At 50.1% G+C, this 20800-nt stretch overlaps 1 protein-coding gene across 1 annotated transcript; it reads left to right on the top strand.

The window, feature by feature from the left end:
* The first annotated feature begins 12709 nt into the window (after positions 1–12709).
* On the top strand, positions 12710–14911 carry LOC106708942. Its single transcript, XM_045680880.1, has one exon. It carries the CDS (start codon positions 12710–12712, stop codon positions 14909–14911), a length of 2202 nt encoding a protein of 733 aa, XP_045536836.1.
* The last annotated feature ends 5889 nt before the right edge of the window (positions 14912–20800 follow it).

The following is a 20800-nucleotide window of genomic DNA, read 5'->3' as shown; positions in this document are numbered from 1 at the left end:
AGATACTATTTGATATTGGAGACGAATGAATATGATAGGTAATAAGCAGTGAAATTATTCTTATATGCGTACATATATTGTTTAAATTTATTAAAATGTTTCCCACGAGCCCTGTAGAGAATTATAGAGCTATGAATATGTTACACAGATAAGGCAATGTGTAGCGGCCACTTAACAACAGGCCTAACCGCTTGCTCTTGTGACGTTGTGCTAAAGGTCGGCAGGCCCCGTCGCCACGTCTGCAGAGCAGCGCGCCTTACACATTTCACGCCAAACTCAATTCGTTTCACAAATTAAATTGTTCCCGGAGCGCGCGGCGTCTTTCAACAAAATTGAAGCAATTTACGTCCCGATGTATGTTGAACAGTTTAAACGATGTACTGATAATTATCAAATGAGAGAGAAAAATTACAGAACATTAACATAATAAACAAGCGCTGCGCTGGTGCTCGCAGCGAGCTGATAAGTCAATTTAGTTATTTACTTGTTTGTTACATACGGCAACTCCTAGTGTCAGGGAAATCCCTAACTCGTCAGTAACACACACAGATAGAGTGTGCGTTACTTGCGCAGTTGTAATCTGAAATTACAGATAAAAGTAAACTTAGTGATCAACATCAAAACGTCAAAAATGTGCTCAAAAACTAACGTTTTAACTAAACTTACTAAGTGTTTCAAAACACGCTAGATTGAAATTCAGTTTGGCTTTGGTAAGTTTGTTAGAAGGAGGATCATAGTTTCTAAATTCAAATTATATTTCTATCTCATCCGAGGTTCATCGGAACGTCAAAGGCCAGTTAAAGGGCAGAGTAAAGCAATTATACTTGATTTCATTACCTACATTGCGGGGAGTAGTCCTGCAACTAACTAAAAATCGACTCCGTAGTTAATAAAATAGATAAAAAAATGACAAATAATTTATGAATTTTTTCTAATTAATATAATTGAAACGAACAAAATGAAGTGAACAAAATGAAATGAACAAACCAATAACTCTGCAAATGACTATATTTAAATAAATAACAAATAATTAAGAAATAGAAAGAACAAGGGTAATCGACAGCCAAACGTCAAGAAGCAATATATAAAATGTGATTGTCAATAATAGAAAACTACATCAGCTATCAAAATAGCAAAAAGGTCCGCAACATCCTCCCCCTCGTGCAGCTAAGCACAAACTGGTTATTCAAACCAAGGTCAGTCAAGGCCTTAGGTGGAGAGCCTAACCAGCTTTCGTACGGGTCAGTGTAGCGTTCCCCCTGCTGTTGCAACGTCCACTACCCTTATAGCGCCATTGAATTGACAATGGCTTCTCGGCTAATAAACTGCTTAGGGTTTCTTCTTTTGGAGCTCGTTCGGTTAATGTTGTGTTCAGAGCCACCTTTACTGATCGCACCAAGCGCTTCCAACATCCTCCAAAATTAGGTGTCGCAGGTGGGGTGAACATCGAAATCTTCGACATTTTCTCCGTAGAACTCTTGAGAATGCGATTGGCACCAACAAAGCAGGTTCCGTTGTCCGAGAAAACAGTAACTATTTGGAGAGCCCCGTCTTGCAATGAACCTTCTAATAGCCATGAAAGCAGAGTCAGTTAATAAACTATGTACTATCTCTAGGTGAAGAGCTCTGACAGTTAAACAGGTGAAAAGGGCCATATAACGTTTTTCATGCCTGCGCCCGATAGTGACGCTTATGAGGCCGAAGTAGCCCAGGACTGTTAAAGTAAAAGGCTGTCGATGGTGAGCTAATCTTTCAGGTGGCGGATCGCCTGTTTTCGGGTTCATCTAATCTTTCAGGTGGCAGATCTCCTGTTTTCGGGTTCATCGGCAAGGACTTTCTTATTCTGCAGAGTAGACACTCTTTAGCTACTGGCTGACGACCGTCAAGAAGGATGGGGAAGCGTGTATCAGGATCAATGCCTTCTGCGGCTTTAATTCTTCCGGCTAACCGCAGTAATTTGTCCTCTCCCAAAGCGGGTGACAGTTTTCTGAGACGACTGTTCGGAGGAATAGGCTTCGAAGTCAGGACATGAAGAAATTCTATGGAAAAGCTTTCGAGCTGTGTTCGTTGCAGAATTAGCCTTTCAGCGGCCTTTATTAAATCTGCACTAAGAGGCGGTAGGGTAGTGGACGCTGAAGGATGGCGGGCACAAACAACATCGCCTTTCAATTTAGAATTTCTAAAGGAAGCCAAAATAACACCAAACTTTGCCGCAGCTTGAAGTACCCGGGCTGTGGCACGTAATAAGCGCTGCCAATTACTAAAATTGGCAAAAATAGCTGTGACAGGTGTCGGTAACTCTTCGACAAAGGAAGTTAGTCCGACCAACTCAAAACTATTGGTTTTGAGTTCATCGGTATTTGGTGATACCTCGGCTATGTAGGCCAGTCCGACCAACTCAAAACTATTGGTCTTGAGTTCATCGGTATTTGGTGATACTGAAACGGACAAAATGAAATGAACAAACCAATGACTCTGCAATGACTATATTTAAATAAATAACAAATAATTAAGAAATAGAAAGAACAAGGGTAATCGACAGCCAAACGTCAAGAAACAATATAATAAAGTGATTGTCAATAATAGAAAACTACATAAGCTATCAAAATAGCAAAAAGGTCCGCAACATCCTCCCCCTCGTGCAGCTAAGCACAAACTGGTTATTCAAACCAAGGTCAGTCAAGGCCTTAGGTGGAGAGCCTAACCAGCTTTCGTACGGGTCAGTGTAGCGTTCCCCCTGCTGTTGCAACGTCCACTACCCTTATCGCGCCATTGAATTGACAATGACTTCTGCCTCGGCTAGTAAACTGCTCAGGGTTTCTTCTTTTGGAGCTCGTTCGGTTAATATTGCGTTCAGAACCACTTTTACTGATCGCACCAAGCGCTCCCAACATCCTCCAAAATTAGGTGTCGCAGGTGGGGTGAACTTCGCGAGTATACCTTGAGTGCTTGTGAAATCTTCGACATTTTCTCCGTAGAACTCTCTGAGAATGCGATTGGCACCAACAAAACAGGTTCCGTTGTCCGAGAAAACAGTATTTGGAGAGCCCCGTCTTGCAATGAACCTTCTAATAGCCATGATAGCAGAGTCAGTTGATAAACTATGTACCATCTCTAGGTGAAGAGCTCTGACAGTTAAACAGGTGAAAAGGGCCATATAACGTTTTTCATGCCTGCGCCCGATAGTGACGCTTATGGGGCCGAAGTAGCCCAGGACCGTTAAAGTAAAAGGCTGTCGATGGTGAGCTAATCTTTCAGGTGGCGGATCGCCTGTTTTCGGGTTCATCTAATCTTTCAGGTGGCAGATCTCCTGTTTTCGGGTTCATCGGCAAGGACTTTCTAATTCTGTAGAGTAGACACTCTTTAGCTACTGTCTGACGACCGTCAAGAAGGATGGGGAAGCGTGTGTCAGGATCAATGCCTTCTGCGGCTTTTATTCTTCCGGCTAACCGCAGTAATTTGTCCTCTCCCAAAGCGGGTGACAGTTTTCTGAGACGACTGTTCGGAGGAATAGGCTTCGAAGTCAGGACATGAAGAAATTCTATAGAAAAGCTCTCGAGCCGTGTTCGTTGCAGAATGGTGGTAGGGTAGTGGACGCTGAAGGATGGCGGGCACAAACAACATCGCCTTTCAATTTAGAATTTCTAAAGGAACCCAAAATAACACCAAACTTTGCCGCAGCTTGAAGTACCCGGACTGTGGCACGTAATAAGCGCTGCCAATTACTAAAATTGGCAAAAATAGCTGTGACAGGTGTCGGTAACTCTTCGACAAAGGAAGTTAGTCCGACCAACTCAAAACTATTGGTCTTGAGTTCATCGGTATTTGGTCATACCTCGGCTCTATAGGCCAGTCCTCGACGGATTTAAAACGAAAAGATGGTCCACGAAACCATCTGTTACTCGTCGCGGTTAATTGATTGCGTTCTGGTAGCGCCATCGCCACATTCAAGTCTGTTGGTACCCATCGCCAGTCTCTGGCGCAAGAGTTTTCAATAATTTCGCCAAAACGATGGGCAAAAAAAGGCTTAAAAGAACCCGCGCCACTACGTAACCATTGAAGGACTGTCATAGAATCAGTCCAAAAGAAAGTATGTGCCGGTTGTTTTCTATGACTGTCCTTAAAGGTGACCGCGAGACGAGAAGCTAGTAAAGCGGCCTGGAGCTCTAAACGTGGGATAGAGGTAGGTTTCAAGGGTGTAACTCTTGCCTTACTAGAGATGAGAGAAGGCTCGATGCTGCCGTCTGAGTACAAAAGACGCCAATGAGCGACACACGCGTACGCGAGCTCACTTGCATCAGCAAAAACGTGTAACTGCCTCTGAGTTGGTTCAGAGTTTTAAGAGTTAGAATACCAATGGGGAATTTCCAAAGAAGTTACTTTTGACAACTCTTGAAACCAATCAGACCACCTTAATGCTTCCGTGGGTTGGAACTCGGTGTCCCAGTCGACATAAGACCTCCAGGTTTGTTGAAATAAAATTCGACCCTTTACAACTATTGGAGCGTACTTATCTTGCTCCCTGATCCTTACTTGAGGGAACATTTCCCAGATATCAGCAGTGAGAGCAATACGGCCCTCGCGGAACCGAAGTAAAATAGCTAACAAGGGCTGAAGCAGATCTGGACCAGGTAGCAACAAAGAGTTTAGGCTGACGCCCTCATTCGTGGTTGCGGCGTCGTGAACTACACGAAGCTTACGTTTCCAAGGGTGGTACACGCCAAAATGGGATATATAGAGCCTCCTAAAAGAAGATATAGATTTACGTACCTTATTCGTTATCGTAATTAACTCTTTTAAGTAATTTCCCAAACGTGGTAAATTTTTTAGAGCGGAGACTTCCTTAAATACTATAATTTCAGGGCGAGCGAAGTTCTCCTCCAGAGCTCTAATTATATCGGTCGGGTCGTCTGTAGCCAGCAACAGTGACGCGACTGCATCTCGGGCCGCGCCGCGAAGTGCATTTTGTAACCTACTAATATTTTCAATATCTGAAAAATTGCTTTTGGTTAAATCAAAAATACGTTTAAAATGTAGCCATGTTAAGGCGTCTCAAATGAAACGAACAAAATGAAATGAACAAACTAATAACTCTGCAAATGACTATATTTAAATAAATAACAAATAATTAAGAAATAGAAAGAACAAGGGTAATCGACAGCCAAACGTCAAGAAGCTATATAAAGTAATGTAATTGTCAATAATAGAAAACTACATAAGCTATCAAAATAGCAAAAAGGTCCGCAACATCCTCCCCCTCGTGCAGCTAAGCACAAACTGGTTATTCAAACCAAGGTCAGTCAAGGCCTTAGGTGGAGAGCCTAACCAGCTTTCGTACGGGTCAGTGTAGCGTTCCCCCTGCTGTTGCAACGTCCACTACCCTTATCGCGCCATTGAATTGACAATGGCTTCTGCCTCGGCTAGTAAACTGCTTAGGGTTTCTTCTTTCGGAGCTCGTTCGGTTAATGTTGCGTTCAGAGCCACCTTTACTGATCGCACCAAGCGCTCCCAACATCCTCCAAAATTAGGTGTCGCAGGTGGGGTGAACTTCGCGAGTATACCTTGACTGCTTGTGAAATCTTCGACATTTTCTCCGTAGAACTCTCTGAGAATGCGATTGGCACCAACAAAGCAGGTTCCGTTGTCCGAGAAAACAGTATTTGGAGAGCCCCGTCTTGCAATGAACCTTCTAATAGCCAGGATAGCGGTGTCAGTAGATTGACTATGTACCATATCTAGGTGAAGAGCTCTGACAGTTAAACAGGTGAAAAGGGCCATATAACGTTTTTCATGCCTGCGCCCGATAGTGACGCTTATGAGGCCGAAGTAGCCCAGGACTGTTAAAGTAAAAGGCTGTCGATGGTGAGCTAATCTTTCAGGTGGCGGATCGCCTATTTTCGGGTTCATCGGCAAGGACTTTCTAATTCTGTAGAGTAGACACTCTTTAGCTACTGTTCTCACTGTGTTCCTCAGCCCTAACAACCAGTATTTTTGTCTTAATTCGTTCACGACTAGTTCATAATTTGCATGACCCGCTTTTCGATGATAAAACTGTACCAATAAACGTACAATTGGGTGACGACCGTCAAGAAGGATGGGAAAGCGTGTGTCAGGATCAATGCCTTCTGCGGCTTTAATTCTTCCGGCTAACCGTAGTAATTTGTCCTCTCCCAAAGCGGGTGACAGTTTTCTAAGACGACTGTTCGGAGGAATAGGCTTCGAATTCAGGACATGAAGAAATTCTATGGAAAAGCTCTCGAGCTGTGTTCGTTGCAGAATTTGCCTTTCAGCGGCCTTTATTAAATCTGCACTAAGAGGTGGTAGGGTAGTGGACGCTGAAGGATGGCGGGCACAAACAACATCGCCTTTCAATTTAGAATTTCTAAAGGAAGCCAAAATTACACCAAACTTTGCCGCAGCTTGAAGTACCCGGACTGTGGCACGTAATAAGCGCTGCCAATTACTAAAATTGGCAAAAATAGCTGTGACAGGTGTCGGTAACTCTTCGACAAAGGAAGTTAGTCCGACCAACTCAAAACTATTGGTCTTGAGTTCATCGGTATTTGGTGAGGCATACCTCGGCTCTGTAGGCCAGTCCTCAAAGGATTTAAATAGAAAAGATGGTCCGCGAAACCATCTGTGGGACGCGTCGAGGTTAATTGATCGCGTTCTGGTAGCGTCATCAGCAACATTCAAGTCTGTTGGTACCCATCGCCAGTCTCTGACGCAAGAGTTTTCAATAATTTCGCCTAAACGATGGGCAACAAAAGGCTTAAAAGAGCGCGCGTCACTACGTAACCACTGAAGGACTGTCATAGAATCAGTCCAAAAGAAGGTATGTGTCGGTTGTTTTCTATGACTGTCCTTAATGGTGACCGCGAGACGAGAAGCTATTAAAGCGGCCTGGAGCTCTAAACGTGGGATAGAGGTAGGTTTCAAGGGTGTAACTCTTGCCTTACTAGAGATGAGAGAAAGCTCGATGCTGCCGTCTGAGTACAAAAGACGCCAATAAGCGACACATGCGTACGCGAGCTCACTTGCATCAGCAAAAACGTGTAACTCCCTTTGAGTTGGTTCAGAGTTTTTAAAGTTAGAATACCAACGTGGAATTTCCAAAGATGTTACTTTTGACAACTCCTGAAACCAATCAGACCACCTTAATGCTTCCGTGGGTTGGAACTCGGTGTCCCAGTCGACATTAGACCTCCACGTTTGTTGAAATAAAATTCGACCCTTTACAACTATTGGAGCGTCCTTATCTTGCTCCCTGATCCTTACTTGAGGGAACATTTCCCAGATATCAGCAGTGAGAGCAATACGGCCCTCGCGGAACCGAAGTAAAATACCTAACAAGGGCTGAAGCAGATCTGGACCAGGTAGCAACAAAGAGTTTAGGCTGACGCCCTCATTCGTGGTTGCGGCGTCGTGAACTACACGAAGCTTACGTTTCCAAGGATGGTACACGCCAAAATGGGATAAATAGAGCCTCCTAAAAGAAGATATAGAATTACGTACCTTATTCGTTATCGTAATTAATTCTTGTAAGTAATTTCCCAAACGTGGTAAATTTTTTAGAGCGGAGACTTCCTTAAATACTATAGTTTCAGGGCGAGCGAAGTTCTCCTCCAGAGCTCTAATTATATCGGTCGGGTCGTCTGTAGCCAGCAACAGTGACGCGACTGCATCTCGGGCCGCGCCGCGAAGTACATTTTGTAACCTACTAATATTTTCAATATCTGAAAAATTGCTTTTGGTTAAATCAAAAATACGTTTAAAATGTAGCCATGTTAAGGCGTCTCCGTCGAAAGGAAACAATTCCATCTTATGTTTATGACGGTGCGAAGTAGCAAGCGCCTTGGCCGCAGCTGCAGTGTCAGCAACAGCTTGAAGCAGGCTACTCTGATCAAGCTCCGTGGAAATGAGCGGTCGCGTTAACACGGCCGCCTCGGACGCTTTAGTGACGTTTGAAAGTTGCTTCTGAAGAACAAAACGATTAATAGGGGATGCAGTTGACCCAGTGGCCGGCAGAGATGCCTGGTGGCCGGGAGGCGGAACCATTACTTGCTCGCGCCCTACTGCAGGGATGCCTCTAATAACTGTATTTTCGCCAACGCAAACTGGCTGTCCTAAACTTTGTACCCATCTTTCTGTTCTTTCTCCGCTGATCCTGGCCGAACCACTGCGACTGCTGCGACTTGAAGCGGCTTCCGCGTCGAGAGCGGCAAGTTCGGCCTGCAGTTCGCCCTCCTCCACCTGCTGACGGAGTGCTGCCAGTCGACTTTCACGTTGCCTCTCGTGTTCAGCGAGCTGCAGCTCACGCTGCCTCTCGCTTTCTGCCAGCTGTAACTCACGCTGCCTGTCATTTTCAGCGAGCTCCTGCTCGTGCTCAAGACGTCGGCGCAGAGCGAGGGCCTCTACGGCTGCCCTTTGAGCCCTAATTGTGGACGACGAGCGTGATGACTTTGATTTAGACTTCTCACTTGGGGCAACGGTGTCTACATGTTGGGAACTAGTCGCAGGGCTTGTCGGCATGATTTTACTTTTACTGCGGGTGATCATTAGGTGAAAAAATAAATAAATAAATAAAGTACTGAAAATGAAAGCAAATACTACGAAATGAATGAATAACTAAAGTTACGTAATGAAAAATAGGTACGCTGGAAACTTACGGGTGAAGGACCAAAATGAAACCAACAAAATGAAATGAACAAACCAATTACTCTGCAAATGACTATATTTAAATAAATAACAAATAATTAACAAACAGAAAGAAAAAGGGTATTCGACAGCCAAACGTCAAGAAGCATATAAAATGTGATTGTCAATAATAGAAAACTACATAAGCTATCAAAATAGCAAAAAGGTCCGCAACATCTAATAGAAAAAGGACCAAAATGAAACGAACAAAATGAAATGAACAAACCAATTACTCTGCAAATGACTATATTTAAATAAATAACAAATAATTAACAAACAGAAAGAAAAAGGGTATTCGACAGCCAAACGTCAAGAAGCATATAAAATGTGATTGTCAATAATAGAAAACTACATCGGCTATCAAAAAAGCAAAGAGGTCCGCAACATCCTCCCCCTCGTGCAGCTAAGCACAAACTGGTTATTCAAACCAAGGTCAGTCAAGGCCTTAGGTGGAGAGCCTAACCAGCTTTCGTACGGGTCGGCGTAGCATACCCCCTGCTGTTGTTACGACCACTACCCTTATCACCTGATCTTTCCCACAGTACGTTTTCGCGACACGGCCTCGTGGCCATGTCCCACGGGGTAAGTTAGAATCAGCTATGATCACTATGTCACCCTCTTGAAGAGCTGTTGAACTGCGGTTGCCTCTTGGCTGCTCACGTAGTTGTAGTGTCGGGAGAACCTCGCGCATCCAACGTGACCAAAAATGATCCGCTAGCCTCAATGCTTTCCTCCATTCAGAACGGCTGACCAAATCGTGATCATTCAAGGCAGTAGGTAGGGTCTGCATGGACGAAGAACCGATTAAGAAATGAAATGGTGTGAGTGTTGTCGGGTCGTCAGGATCTGTAGATACATGAGTTAATGGACGTGAATTGACAATGGCTTCTGCCTCGGCTAGTAAACTGCTTAGGGTTTCTTCTTTTGGAGCTCGTTCGGTTAATGTTGCGTTCAGAGCTACTTTAACTGATCGCACCAAGCGCTCCCAACATCCTCCAAAATTAGGTGCTGCTGGTGGGGTGAACTTCCAGCGTATTCCTTGAGTGCTCATGAAATCTTCGACATTTACACCGTAGAACTCTCTGAGAATGCGATTGGCACCAACAAAGCAGGTTCCGTTGTCCGAAAAAATAGTATCTGGAGAGCCCCGTCTTGCAATGAACCTTCTAATAGCCATGATGGCAGAGTCAGTTGATAGACTATGTACCATCTCCAGGTGAAGAGCTCTGACAGTTAAACAGGTGAAAAGAGCCACATAACGTTTTTCATGCCTGCGCCCGATAGTGACGCTTATGGGGCCGAAGTAGTCCAGGCCCGTAAAAGTAAAGGGCCGTCGATGGTGAGCTAATCTTTCAGGTGGCAGATCTCCTGTTTTCGGGTTTACCGGCAAGGACTTTCTAATTCTGCAGAGTAGACACTCTTTAGCTACTGTTCTCACTGTGTTCCTCAGCCCTAACAACCAGTATTTTTGTCTTAATTCGTTCACGACTAGTTCATAATTTGCATGACCCGCTTTTCGATGATAAAACTGTACCAATAAACGTACAATTGGGTGACGACCGTCAAGAAGGATGGGAAAGCGTGTGTCAGGATCAATGCCTTCTGCGGCTTTGATTCTTCCGGCTAACCGTAGTAATTTGTCCTCTCCCAAAGCGGGTGACAGTTTTCTAAGACGACTGTTCGGAGGAATAGGCTTCGAATTCAGGACATGAAGAAATTCTATGGAAAAGCTCTCGAGCTGTGTTCGTTGCAGAATTTGCCTTTCAGCGGCCTTTATTAAATCTGCACTAAGAGGTGATAGGGTAGTGGACGCTGAAGGATGGCGGGCACAAACAACATCGCCTTTCAATTTAGAATTTCTAAAGGAAGCCAAAATTACACCAAACTTTGCCGCAGCTTGAAGTACCCGGGCTGTGGCACGTAATAAGCGCTGCCAATTACTAAAATTGGCAAAAATAGCTGTGACAGGTGTCGGTAACTCTTCGACAAAGGAAGTTAGTCCGACCAACTCAAAACTATTGGTCTTGAGTTCATCGGTATTTGGTGAGGCATACCTCGGCTCTGTAGGCCAGTCCTCAAAGGATTTAAATAGAAAAGATGGTCCGCGAAACCATCTGTGGGACGCGTCGAGGTTAATTGATCGCGTTCTGCTAGACGTCTCCCCACTTCTGGTCGATTTGAGGTTGGTATGCCGTGGCGTGACGTGACAAAACTATTGGTCTTGAGTTCATCGGTATTTGGTGATACCTCGGCTCTGTAGGCCAGTCCTCAACGGATTTAAAACGAAAAGATGGTCCGCGAAACCATCTGTTACGCGTCGAGGTTAATTGATTGCGTTCTGGTAGCGTCATCGGCACATTCAAGTCTGTTGGTACCCATCGTCAGTCTCTGACGCAAGAGTTTACAATAATTTCGCCTAAACGATGGGCAACAAAAGGCTTAAAAGAGCGCGCGTCACTACGTAACCACTGAAGGACTGTCATAGAATCAGTCCAAAAGAAGGTATGTGTCGGTTGTTTTCTATGACTGTCCTTAATGGTGACCGCGAGACGAGAAGCTATTAAAGCGGCCTGGAGCTCTAAACGTGGGATAGAGGTAGGTTTCAAGGGTGTAACTCTTGCCTTACTAGAGATGAGAGAAAGCTCGATGCTGCCGTCTGAGTACAAAAGACGCCAATAAGCGACACATGCGTACGCGAGCTCACTTGCATCAGCAAAAACGTGTAACTCCCTTTGAGTTGGTTCAGAGTTTTTAGAGTTAGAATACCAACGTGGAATTTCCAAAGAAGTAACTTTTGACAGCTCGTGAAACCAATCAGACCACCTTAATGCTTCCGTGGGTTGGAACTCGGTGTCCCAGTCGACATTAGACCTCCACGTTTGTTGAAATAAAATTCGACCCTTTACAACTATTGGAGCGTCCTTATCTTGCTCCCTGATCCTTACTTGAGGGAACATTTCCCAGATATCAGCAGTGAGAGCGATACGGCCCTCGCGAAACCGAAGTAAAATACCTAACAAGGGCTGAAGCAGGTCTGGACCAGGTAGCAACAAAGAGTTTAGGCTGACGCCCTCATTCGTGGTTGCGGCGTCGTGAACTACACGAAGCTTACGTTTCCAAGGATGGTACACGCCAAAATGGGAGAAATAGAGCCTCCTAAAAGAAGATATAGAATTACGTACCTTATTCGTTATCGTAATTAATTCTTTTAAGTAATTTCCCAAACGTGGTAAATTTTTTAGAGCGGAGACTTCCTTAAATACTATAATTTCAGGGCGAGCGAAGTTCTCCTCCAGAGCTCTAATTATATCGGTCGGGTCGTCTGTAGCCAGCAACAGTGACGCGACTGCATCTCGGGCCGCGCCGCGAAGTGCATTTTGTAACCTACTAATATTTTCAATATCTGAAAAATTGCTTTTGGTTAAATCAAAAATACGTTTAAAATGTAGCCATGTTAAGGCGTCTCCGTCAAAAGGAAACAATTCTATCTTATGTTTATGACGGTGCGAAGTAGCAAGCGCCTTGGCCGCAGCTGCAGTGTCAGCAACAGCTTGAAGCAGGCTACTCTGATCAGGGGTGCGGTGGCCGGTGACCTCCTCGTGGTGCACCCTGGAAACTCCCCACCTTATGTGGGGAGGCTAACAACTGGCCGGGAGGGAGATAGGGTCTGCGGGGCTAAACCGGACAGGGCTACCCATACCGGGAAGGCCCGCGGACACTATGGGGCTCTTGCCGGGTCCTGCGTTTAGCGCAGGCCCTGGACGGGGTCCAAGCACGCCCACTGGGCGGTGCTGGGCGCGACGTGCACCGAGGTGCCGCCGCGCGGAGTGGAGGGGTGTTTTCCCGCGGGGCTATGCCGGACAGGGCCTCCCATACCGGACAGGCCCGCGGGGAACACCAGTGGACCCCGAGGGGTCGGAGGATGGCGGCCTTGTAGGCCGCGCGTCATGGGGACCACACCCCGTATTAAAGGCGGTTTCCGGTGTCCGACAACACTGGAAAACGGTATGAAATGGCAACCTTAAAAACAGATATACCCCAGGAGGGTACCTCCGGCATTGCCGGAGGAGAATCCCTCCCCGCGGCCTCGGCCGCGGGCTGCCCCTCGTATTCTGGGGGGGGCAAAGAGTGCTATGGATACACGACGACCTTGGAAACGGAAATGGATATTGAAGCAAGCGGAAAGAACACAGATTTAAGTGAGGAAGTTAGCGGAGACTCGAGCACACCGACGCAGAGTGGGAGTGGTCAGTGGCTAGAGTCTCTCGTAGATACCGGGCGCACGCTGAGGGTCATGCTGACGCGCTGCGACTCGTTTGGATTGGACAGGGGCGCTACGGCGTCCAATACCGATTTCGACTCGGACTCTTCGGCCGCCAGCTACATGTCGGTCGTGTCCGGAGAGTCCAACAGAAGGGCCTACCTCAAAAGAGGAAGGGGCCCTTCTGACCCGGAGGAGACAAATGGTGCTGCTCACGCTAAGGGGGCGGCCCATAAATCAAAACGAGGACGGGGCCGGCCCCTCAATACGAAGTCAGCCGAGGACGAGGTGGCCGCAGCGCTGCGCACAGCGAGAGAGGCAAGGGCCTCCATACCATCCGGCCCGGCTCACCTCTCGCTGGTGGAAACCGAGGAGGACCAGACGAGTGTTGCCCTCAACAAATGCGTTGAGGCATCACTCAAAACGATACTGGACGTGGCAACCAAGTCCACCAACATAAAGGGGACACTGGTGAAAGCGCTGAAGGAGGCGGCGGCAAACATCAAGGCCGCCGTCTCTCAGCTAAGAGAGCGGACGATGTCTGAGGAGGTGTCGCGGCTGGAAGCAGCAAACGCGCGCCTCCAAAGAGACATGGAGGAGCTAAGGCGCGAACTCAAAGACATCGACAAGCGCCGACCTGCCCAGCCTGGCGAAGCAGATATCCGGCAGCTGCTGGATGAAGTATCGCGTGCCAACGTGGAAAAGTTTGGCACCATACTAAACGCCAGGCTGGCAGGACTAGAGGATCGTCTCCTCCCCGAACCGCGGCGCCGGCCCCCGCTGGCGGCGGATAGGAGAGAGGAAGATGTCGCCGCCACCGCTTCGCTCCATAAGGCGAAAAAGGGGGCGACCAAAGAGCCCCTGCCCACAACATCGGGCACCGGGGCCCAGGATCGGGCGACAACTTCGGCGGCGGCCCCAGGCGAGGCTCCGCCCAAAAACAAAAAGAAGAAGAAGAAGAAGAAGCAGCCGAGCCTGGCCGCTAAAGAGGCCGCACAGGCAAGGGACAAGTCTGCCCCTACGCCCGCCGAAGCCCCGTGGACTACGGTAGTGTCCCGCGGGGCTAAGAAAGCGGCCAAGAAGGCGTCCAAGGGGCCGGACAAGACTCGCCCCCCCGAAAGACCGAAGGTCAAACTACGGGCCCCAAAGACCGCGGCGGTCACCCTCACTCTCGCTCCGGGAGCAGAAGAGAGTGGCGCTACGTATGCCACGGTCTTGGCCGAGGCGAAGAGCCGCATTAACCTCGCGGAACTCGGCATCGCCGACGTCAAGTTCCGCAGGGCGGCCACGGGCGCCCGAATGTTGGAGGTGGGGGGCGATGCAGCCCCGGAAAAGGCCGACTCTCTGGCCGCTAAACTCAGGGAGGTGCTCGGCCCGGAGAAGGTCAGGATCGGCCGGCCGGTGAAATGCGCAGAAGTGCGCATCACTGGCCTCGACGACTCTGTCACCGCGGCCGAGGTCGTGGAGTCAGTGGCCAGAGAGGGAGGCTGCGCGGCCGACTCTATAAGGTCGGGCAAGCTCGCCTTCGGCCCGAGGGGGGATGGCTCCCTCTGGCTGAGCGTGCCGGTGGCGGCCGCCAAAAAGGTGACCGACGCTGGTCGCGTGAGGGTCGGCTGGACCTCGGCCAGGGTGGTGCTGCTCGCCCCGCGGCCGACGCGGTGCTTCCGCTGCCTCGAGACGGGGCACATGGGTGCCAAGTGCCAGTGTGAGGTGGACCGCAGCAAGTTGTGTTTCCGCTGCGGAAAGCCGGATCACCGGGCGCGAGACTGTTCGGCAGACCCGAACTGCCCCGTCTGTGAGGCGGCGGGCAAACCGGCGGGCCACTCGATCGGCGGCGACGGCTGCGTCACCGCCGGACAGAAGTCGGCGCGCAAAGAGAGAGGTGCGCCTAAGCGATGGCCTCGGCGCAAGGCCAAGAAGGCCGGAGTGGAGCGGATGGACACCAGTTCGTAAATGGACACCATCCGACTCCTACAATGTAACATCAACCACTGCGCCCGAGCACAGGACCTGCTGGCCCAAACCATGGCGCAGTGGTTGATAAATGTAGTGGTGGTTGCCGACCCGTACGTCATCCCCTCTCGGGACGACTGGGCGGGTGATGTCGGCAACCTGGTGGCCATCTCCGCTCCGGCTCGCGGCGGCTCCCCCCCTCTCCGGAAGGTAGCGAGAGGCACGGGAAGCGTGCTCGTGGTCGTCGGGGGAGTGGCCATAGTGGGGGTATACTTCCCACCCAGCTGGCCCCTCGCCGACTTCGAACGCGCCCTCGCAGAGGTGCAGGCGCTTACGGCGCGGGTCTCCCACCTCCCCGTGATCGTCGCGGGGGACTTCAACGCCAAATCAACGGCTTGGGGATCTCCCGCGACGAACCCGAGGGGGGAAGAGCTGGAGGACTGGGCGGCCGCGTCGGGGCTGATGCTCCTCAATAGAGGAAGGGAGCTGACCTGCGTGCGCCAACAGGGGGGGTCCATCGTGGACCTCTCCTTCGCATCCCCGGCCTTGGTGCCCAAAATCTGTGGATGGAAGGTCGAGGTGGGTGTGGAGACGTTGTCGGATCATCGTTATATTCGATTCGATCTCTCCACTTCCGCCTCGGCCACGACAAACTCGCCACGCACCACGGCCGGGGATGGCCCGCGCTGGGTGCTAGGGCGCCTGGATCGAGAGATGGCAAAGGAGGCGGCCATAGTCGCAAGCTGGACAGCCGACTCTGATCCCATCGATTCCGCCGAGAACGTGGACGCGGAAGCGGACCGGCTGGGCGAGTTGCTGGCCAACGTCTGCGACTCGTCTATGCCGAGGGCCCAACCGTTTCGTCCGCGCCGGCGAGTGTACTGGTGGCGCCCAGAGCTGCGCGAGTTACGACGGGCGTGTGTGGCGTCGCGCCGCCGGTACACTCGCTGCCGAAGGCGTCGAGTCCGGGATCAGAGTATGGAGGAGGAGCTGTACCAGGCGTACAGAGCCGACTGCCTCGCTCTCCAGGTCGCCATTGCGAAGGCCAAGCAGGGAGCGTGGGAGGAGTGGCTCCAAACGCTGGAGGAGGACCCGTGGGGCAGACCGTACCGAGCAGTGCGGAAGAAGCTTCGACCCTGGGCTCCACCCATAACAACTACCATGGAGCCACAGTTGGCGGAGGAAGTGGTCGGGGCTCTCTTTCCGCACCGGGTAGGGTCTGCCTTGCCGGCGGAGGAGGAAGGAGAGGGGGTCAACGATGAGGTGGAGCCGGTGTCCGAGCAGGAGGTGATGGACGCCGCCGTAAAGCTCCGCCTCAAGAAGACCGCCCCCGGGATGGACGGTGTGCCTGGTCGGGTACTATACCTGGCGCTTCCCGAGCTCGGGGGGCGGATTATGGCCCTTTTCACCAAATGCCTGGAGAAGGGCCGGTTCCCCAGCTCGTGGAAGGAAGGTAGGCTCGTCCTTCTAAAGAAGGATGACCGCCCGCCCGACCAGGCATCGGCGTATCGGCCGATTGTGTTGCTCGGCGAGCCGAGTAAACTCTTCGAGCGCGTGCTCGTTGCTCGTCTCGCCGAGCACATAAATCTGAGCGACGCGCAGTTCGGATTCCGCTGTGGCCGGTCGACCATCGACGCGGTGTCCCGACTCAAGGGCCTAGCCGAGGAGGTAGTCGCACAGGGCGGCGTGTTGGTGGCTGTGTCGTTGGATATTTCAAACGCCTTCAACACGCTGCCCTGGACGGCGGTGATGGAAGCACTGCAGCACTTCCGTGTTCCGGGCCACCTGCAAAGGCTGATCCGGGACTATTTTATCGGAAGGGCTGTGGTGTACCCCACGAGAGACGGCTGGGCCTGACGGGCCATGTCGTGCGGTGTTCCACAGGGATCGGTCTTAGGACCGTTCCTGTGGAACATCGGTTACGACTGGGTGCTGCGCGGTGACATGTTGCGGGGGGTCGGCCTGATATGCTACGCCGACGACACCCTCGTGACTGCTCGTGGCAGCACACACCGCGAGGCGATGGTTCTCGCCACAGCGGGGGTCGCCCAGGTGGTCCACCGAATTCGGAGGCTGGGGCTCGAGGTGGCGCTCAACAAGTCTGAGGCCCTGGCATTCCATGGGCATCGACGTGGGCCGCCTCGAGGCTCCCAAATAACGGTGGCCGGGACACCCATCACCATCGCAGGTACCATGAAGTACCTAGGACTCATCCTCGATGGTCGATGGGCCTTCCGGGAGCACTTCCGGCGCTTGGCTCCGAAACTGGTAGCCGCCGCTGGTGCTCTCGGAAGGGTCCTTCCAAACCTGGGCGGCCCTGGAGGGACATGCCGCCGCCTCTATATGGGGGTGGTGAGGTCGATGGCGCTGTACGGGGCGCCCATATGGTCGGAATCCCTCAGCGCCCGTAACCGCATCCTGCTGCGACGTCCGCAGCGGGTGATGGCGCTGAGAGTGGCTCGGGCGTACCGTACGGCGTCATACGAGGCGACGTGCCTGATCGCCGGTAGCCCGCCGTGGGCGCTCGAGGCCGAGGTCCTCGCGGCGGTCTATCGGCGATTGAAGGAGAGTGACTTCCGCCCGCATCCGTCGGAGGTCAAGCAGTGGAGGGAGGAGGCTCGCGACGACTTCTTCCGGAGGTGGGCGGAGGAGCTGGAGTCCCCGGGACCGAGCCGGCAGTTGGTGGCGGCGATCCGACCCGTCCTGCGGGAGTGGGTAGAGTGCCGCCACAGGGCCCCCAACTACCACCTCACTCAGATGCTCACCGGGCACGGATGCTTCGGGGCATATCTGTGTGGGGTGGTGAAAAGGGAGCCCACCGCGGACTGCCACCACTGCGGCACCGGAGAGGTGGACACGGCGCAACACACGCGCGAGGCATGCCCAGCATGGGCGGAGCAGCGCGTCGCCGTGTCCTCGGTCCTTGGGACGGACCTCTCCCTGCCTGTCATGGCAGCTGCTATGGCAGACAGGGAGGAGGTATGGAAGGCGGTCTCCTCTTTCAGCGTCGAGGTTATGACGCTGAAAGAAGCGGCGGAGCGGGCGCGGGAAGACGCCGTCGACTCGCTCCCGATCCGCCGCAGGAGACCGGGGCGGCGCCGTCGGGCGCACCTTGTGGCGCTAGACAGGGCGCCGCCGTGAGGGACCCGCGGGCGGCGAATCGGGGTTCGCCGCCTGCCTCGCAAGGGTCCCGTGCTGTAGGACTCCCCACGTGTTCCGGGGAGTCCTCGGCGAAGGTCGACGGCGCCTTCTGCTGAAGGCGTCGTCGCGGAAGCAGGGCCCGCCGCATCTCCACGTGGCGGGCAATCCGCAGACGGGGCCGTGGTGGTGTGCTATTGCGTTCCCACGGCCCCATCACAAGCGGAGAAGGTGGAACACCGTTGGGTTTTGGTGAGTATACCCGGCGCCCCTATTAGCGCCGGGGGAGCCTCACATAACCGCCCGCCCCCCCGAAGGGCGGGCGGTATGCTTAACACATTTCCCAACGTTAAAAAAAAAAAAAAAAAAAAAAAAAAAAAAAAAAAAAAAAAAAAAAAAGGCTACTCTGATCAAGCTCCGTGGATATGAGCGGTCGCGTTAACACGGCCGCCTCGGACGCTTTTGTGACGTTTGAAAGTTGCTTCTGAAGAACAAAACGGTTAATAGGGGATGCAGTTGACCCAGTGGCCTGCAGAGATGCCTGGTGGCCGGGAGGTGGAACCACTAATGGCTCGCGCCCTACTGCGGGAATGCCTCTATTACCTGTATCTTCGCCAACGCATAGCACGGCCGCCTCGGACGGCCTCGTGACGTTTGAAAGTTGCTTCTGGTGAAAAAAACGGTTAATAGGGGATGCAGTTGACCCAGTGGCCGGCAGAGATGCCTGGTGGCCGGGAGGCGGAACGACTAATTGCTCGTGCCCTACTGCGGGGATGCCTCTAAAAACTGTATTTTCGCCAACGCATAGCACGGACACGTTGGATGCTTTAGTGACGTTTAAAAGTTGCTTCTGAGGAACAAAACGGTTAATAGGGGATGCAGTTGACCCAGTGGCCGGCAGAGATGCCTGGTGGCCGGGAGGCGGAGCCACTAATGGCTCGCGCCCTACTGCGGGGATGCCTCTATTAAATGTATTTTCTCCAACACAAACTGGCTGTCGTAAACTTTGTACCCATCTTTCTGTTCTTTCTCCGCTGATCCTGGCCGAACCACTGCGACTGCTGCGACTTGAAGCGGCTTCCGCGTCGAGAGCGGCAAGTTCGGCCTGCAGTTCGCCCTCCTCTACCTGACGACGGAGTGCTGCCAGCCGACTTTCACGTTGCCTCTCGTGTTCAGCGAGCTCCTGTTCGTGCTCGAGGCGTCGGCGCAGAGCGAGGGCCTCTATGGCGGCCCTTTGAGCCTTAATTGTGGACGACGAGCGTGATGACTTTGACTTCTCACTTGGGGCAACGGTGTCTACATGTTGGGAACTAGTCGCAGGGCTTGTCGGCATGATTTTACTTTTACTGCGTGTGATCATTAGGTGAAAAAAATAAATAAATAAAGTAGTGAAAATGAAAGCAAATACTACGAAATGAATGAATAACTAAAGTTACGTAATGAAAAATAGGTACGCTGGAAACTTACGGGTGAAGGACCAAAATGAAACCAACAAAATGAAGTGAACAAAATGAAATGAACAAACCAATAACTCTGCAAATGACTATATTTAAATAAATAACAAATAATTAAGAAATAGAAAGAACAAGGGTAATCGACAGCCAAACGTCAAGAAGCAATATATAAAATGTGATTGTCAATAATAGAAAACTACATCAGCTATCAAAATAGCAAAAAGGTCCGCAACAATAATATTTTTCTAAATTGTACTTAATTGGATCAATTTTCTTTTTTCCGTTGCCTATTCAAAGTGCTTCAGCTATTTCAAAACATCACCGAAGTCAGTCGAAATCCTCTATCTATTTTATATGCGAATGATCATAATTATGATAACAAATATAATTTCGCACACGGTTACACTCTGTGTATGTATGTACATAGTGTGCAGCGCTTTGTGCGTACCGCTCGCCGCTCGCCGCTCGCCGCTCGCCGCTCGCCGCTATATCAATAGAATGCAAATTAAATGATAATTCATGCGTTTGCCGGAAATTATTTGTTACTGCCGAAATGTGGTATCAATATAATTACTTATAATTTACTCGTAAAATTAAATTAAATCAAATTTGCAATTATAAACGTGGATGTACATTTACATTGATTACAACATACATACCTTGACCGTAGGTTTCCAATTTCCACTGAACAATTCTGTTTTTTCATAGATAATGAGATAGAACTGTATTTATGTTATTGTAGAAATGTTACGACAGTTGACATTCACATTAGAATGATAAGTTCGATCAGTACGGTCAAGATACACAATATTCAGACTTTTCAGTAATAACGCTATTTGTTTCTCATTTTCACTGTAACAAATAAACCGCCCTCTAGTAGCCACAATAACTAACCATCAAAGTACGGAACGTAAATAACAATTTAACAAAAGACTAGCTAGTAGTTTTCGTAGGAAATATAAGGTGCCGCCAGTCAACTTTAAAATAAAACTACGTAGAGGATAAAATAACTGCCATCTATGATGTTACGAGAAAACTACAACTCTTTCATTTGTCTTCACTTTTCCATGTCAAAATGTTATTCCTCTTGACCAATAGATGTCACTGTTAATATTTAAAACTTTTTTGATTTAACGGAACAGGGGGATTAGACAAAGTAACAGTCTAAACGTCGAAAATTTATTGTATTGACACTAACTTTCCATATGCCACGTATATTTGATAAACGAGTACATGACACATTTAGTCCATTCTACTATCGATAGCGATAATCAAATGTTACATTGTCTAGACCCGA

This window comes from Papilio machaon, chromosome 2 (genome assembly GCF_912999745.1).
Source record: "Papilio machaon chromosome 2, ilPapMach1.1, whole genome shotgun sequence".
In the NCBI taxonomy this organism is placed as follows: domain Eukaryota; kingdom Metazoa; phylum Arthropoda; class Insecta; order Lepidoptera; family Papilionidae; genus Papilio; species Papilio machaon.
Note: the sequence above shows the minus strand (reverse complement) of the source record. Positions and strands in the feature narration are given on the sequence as shown.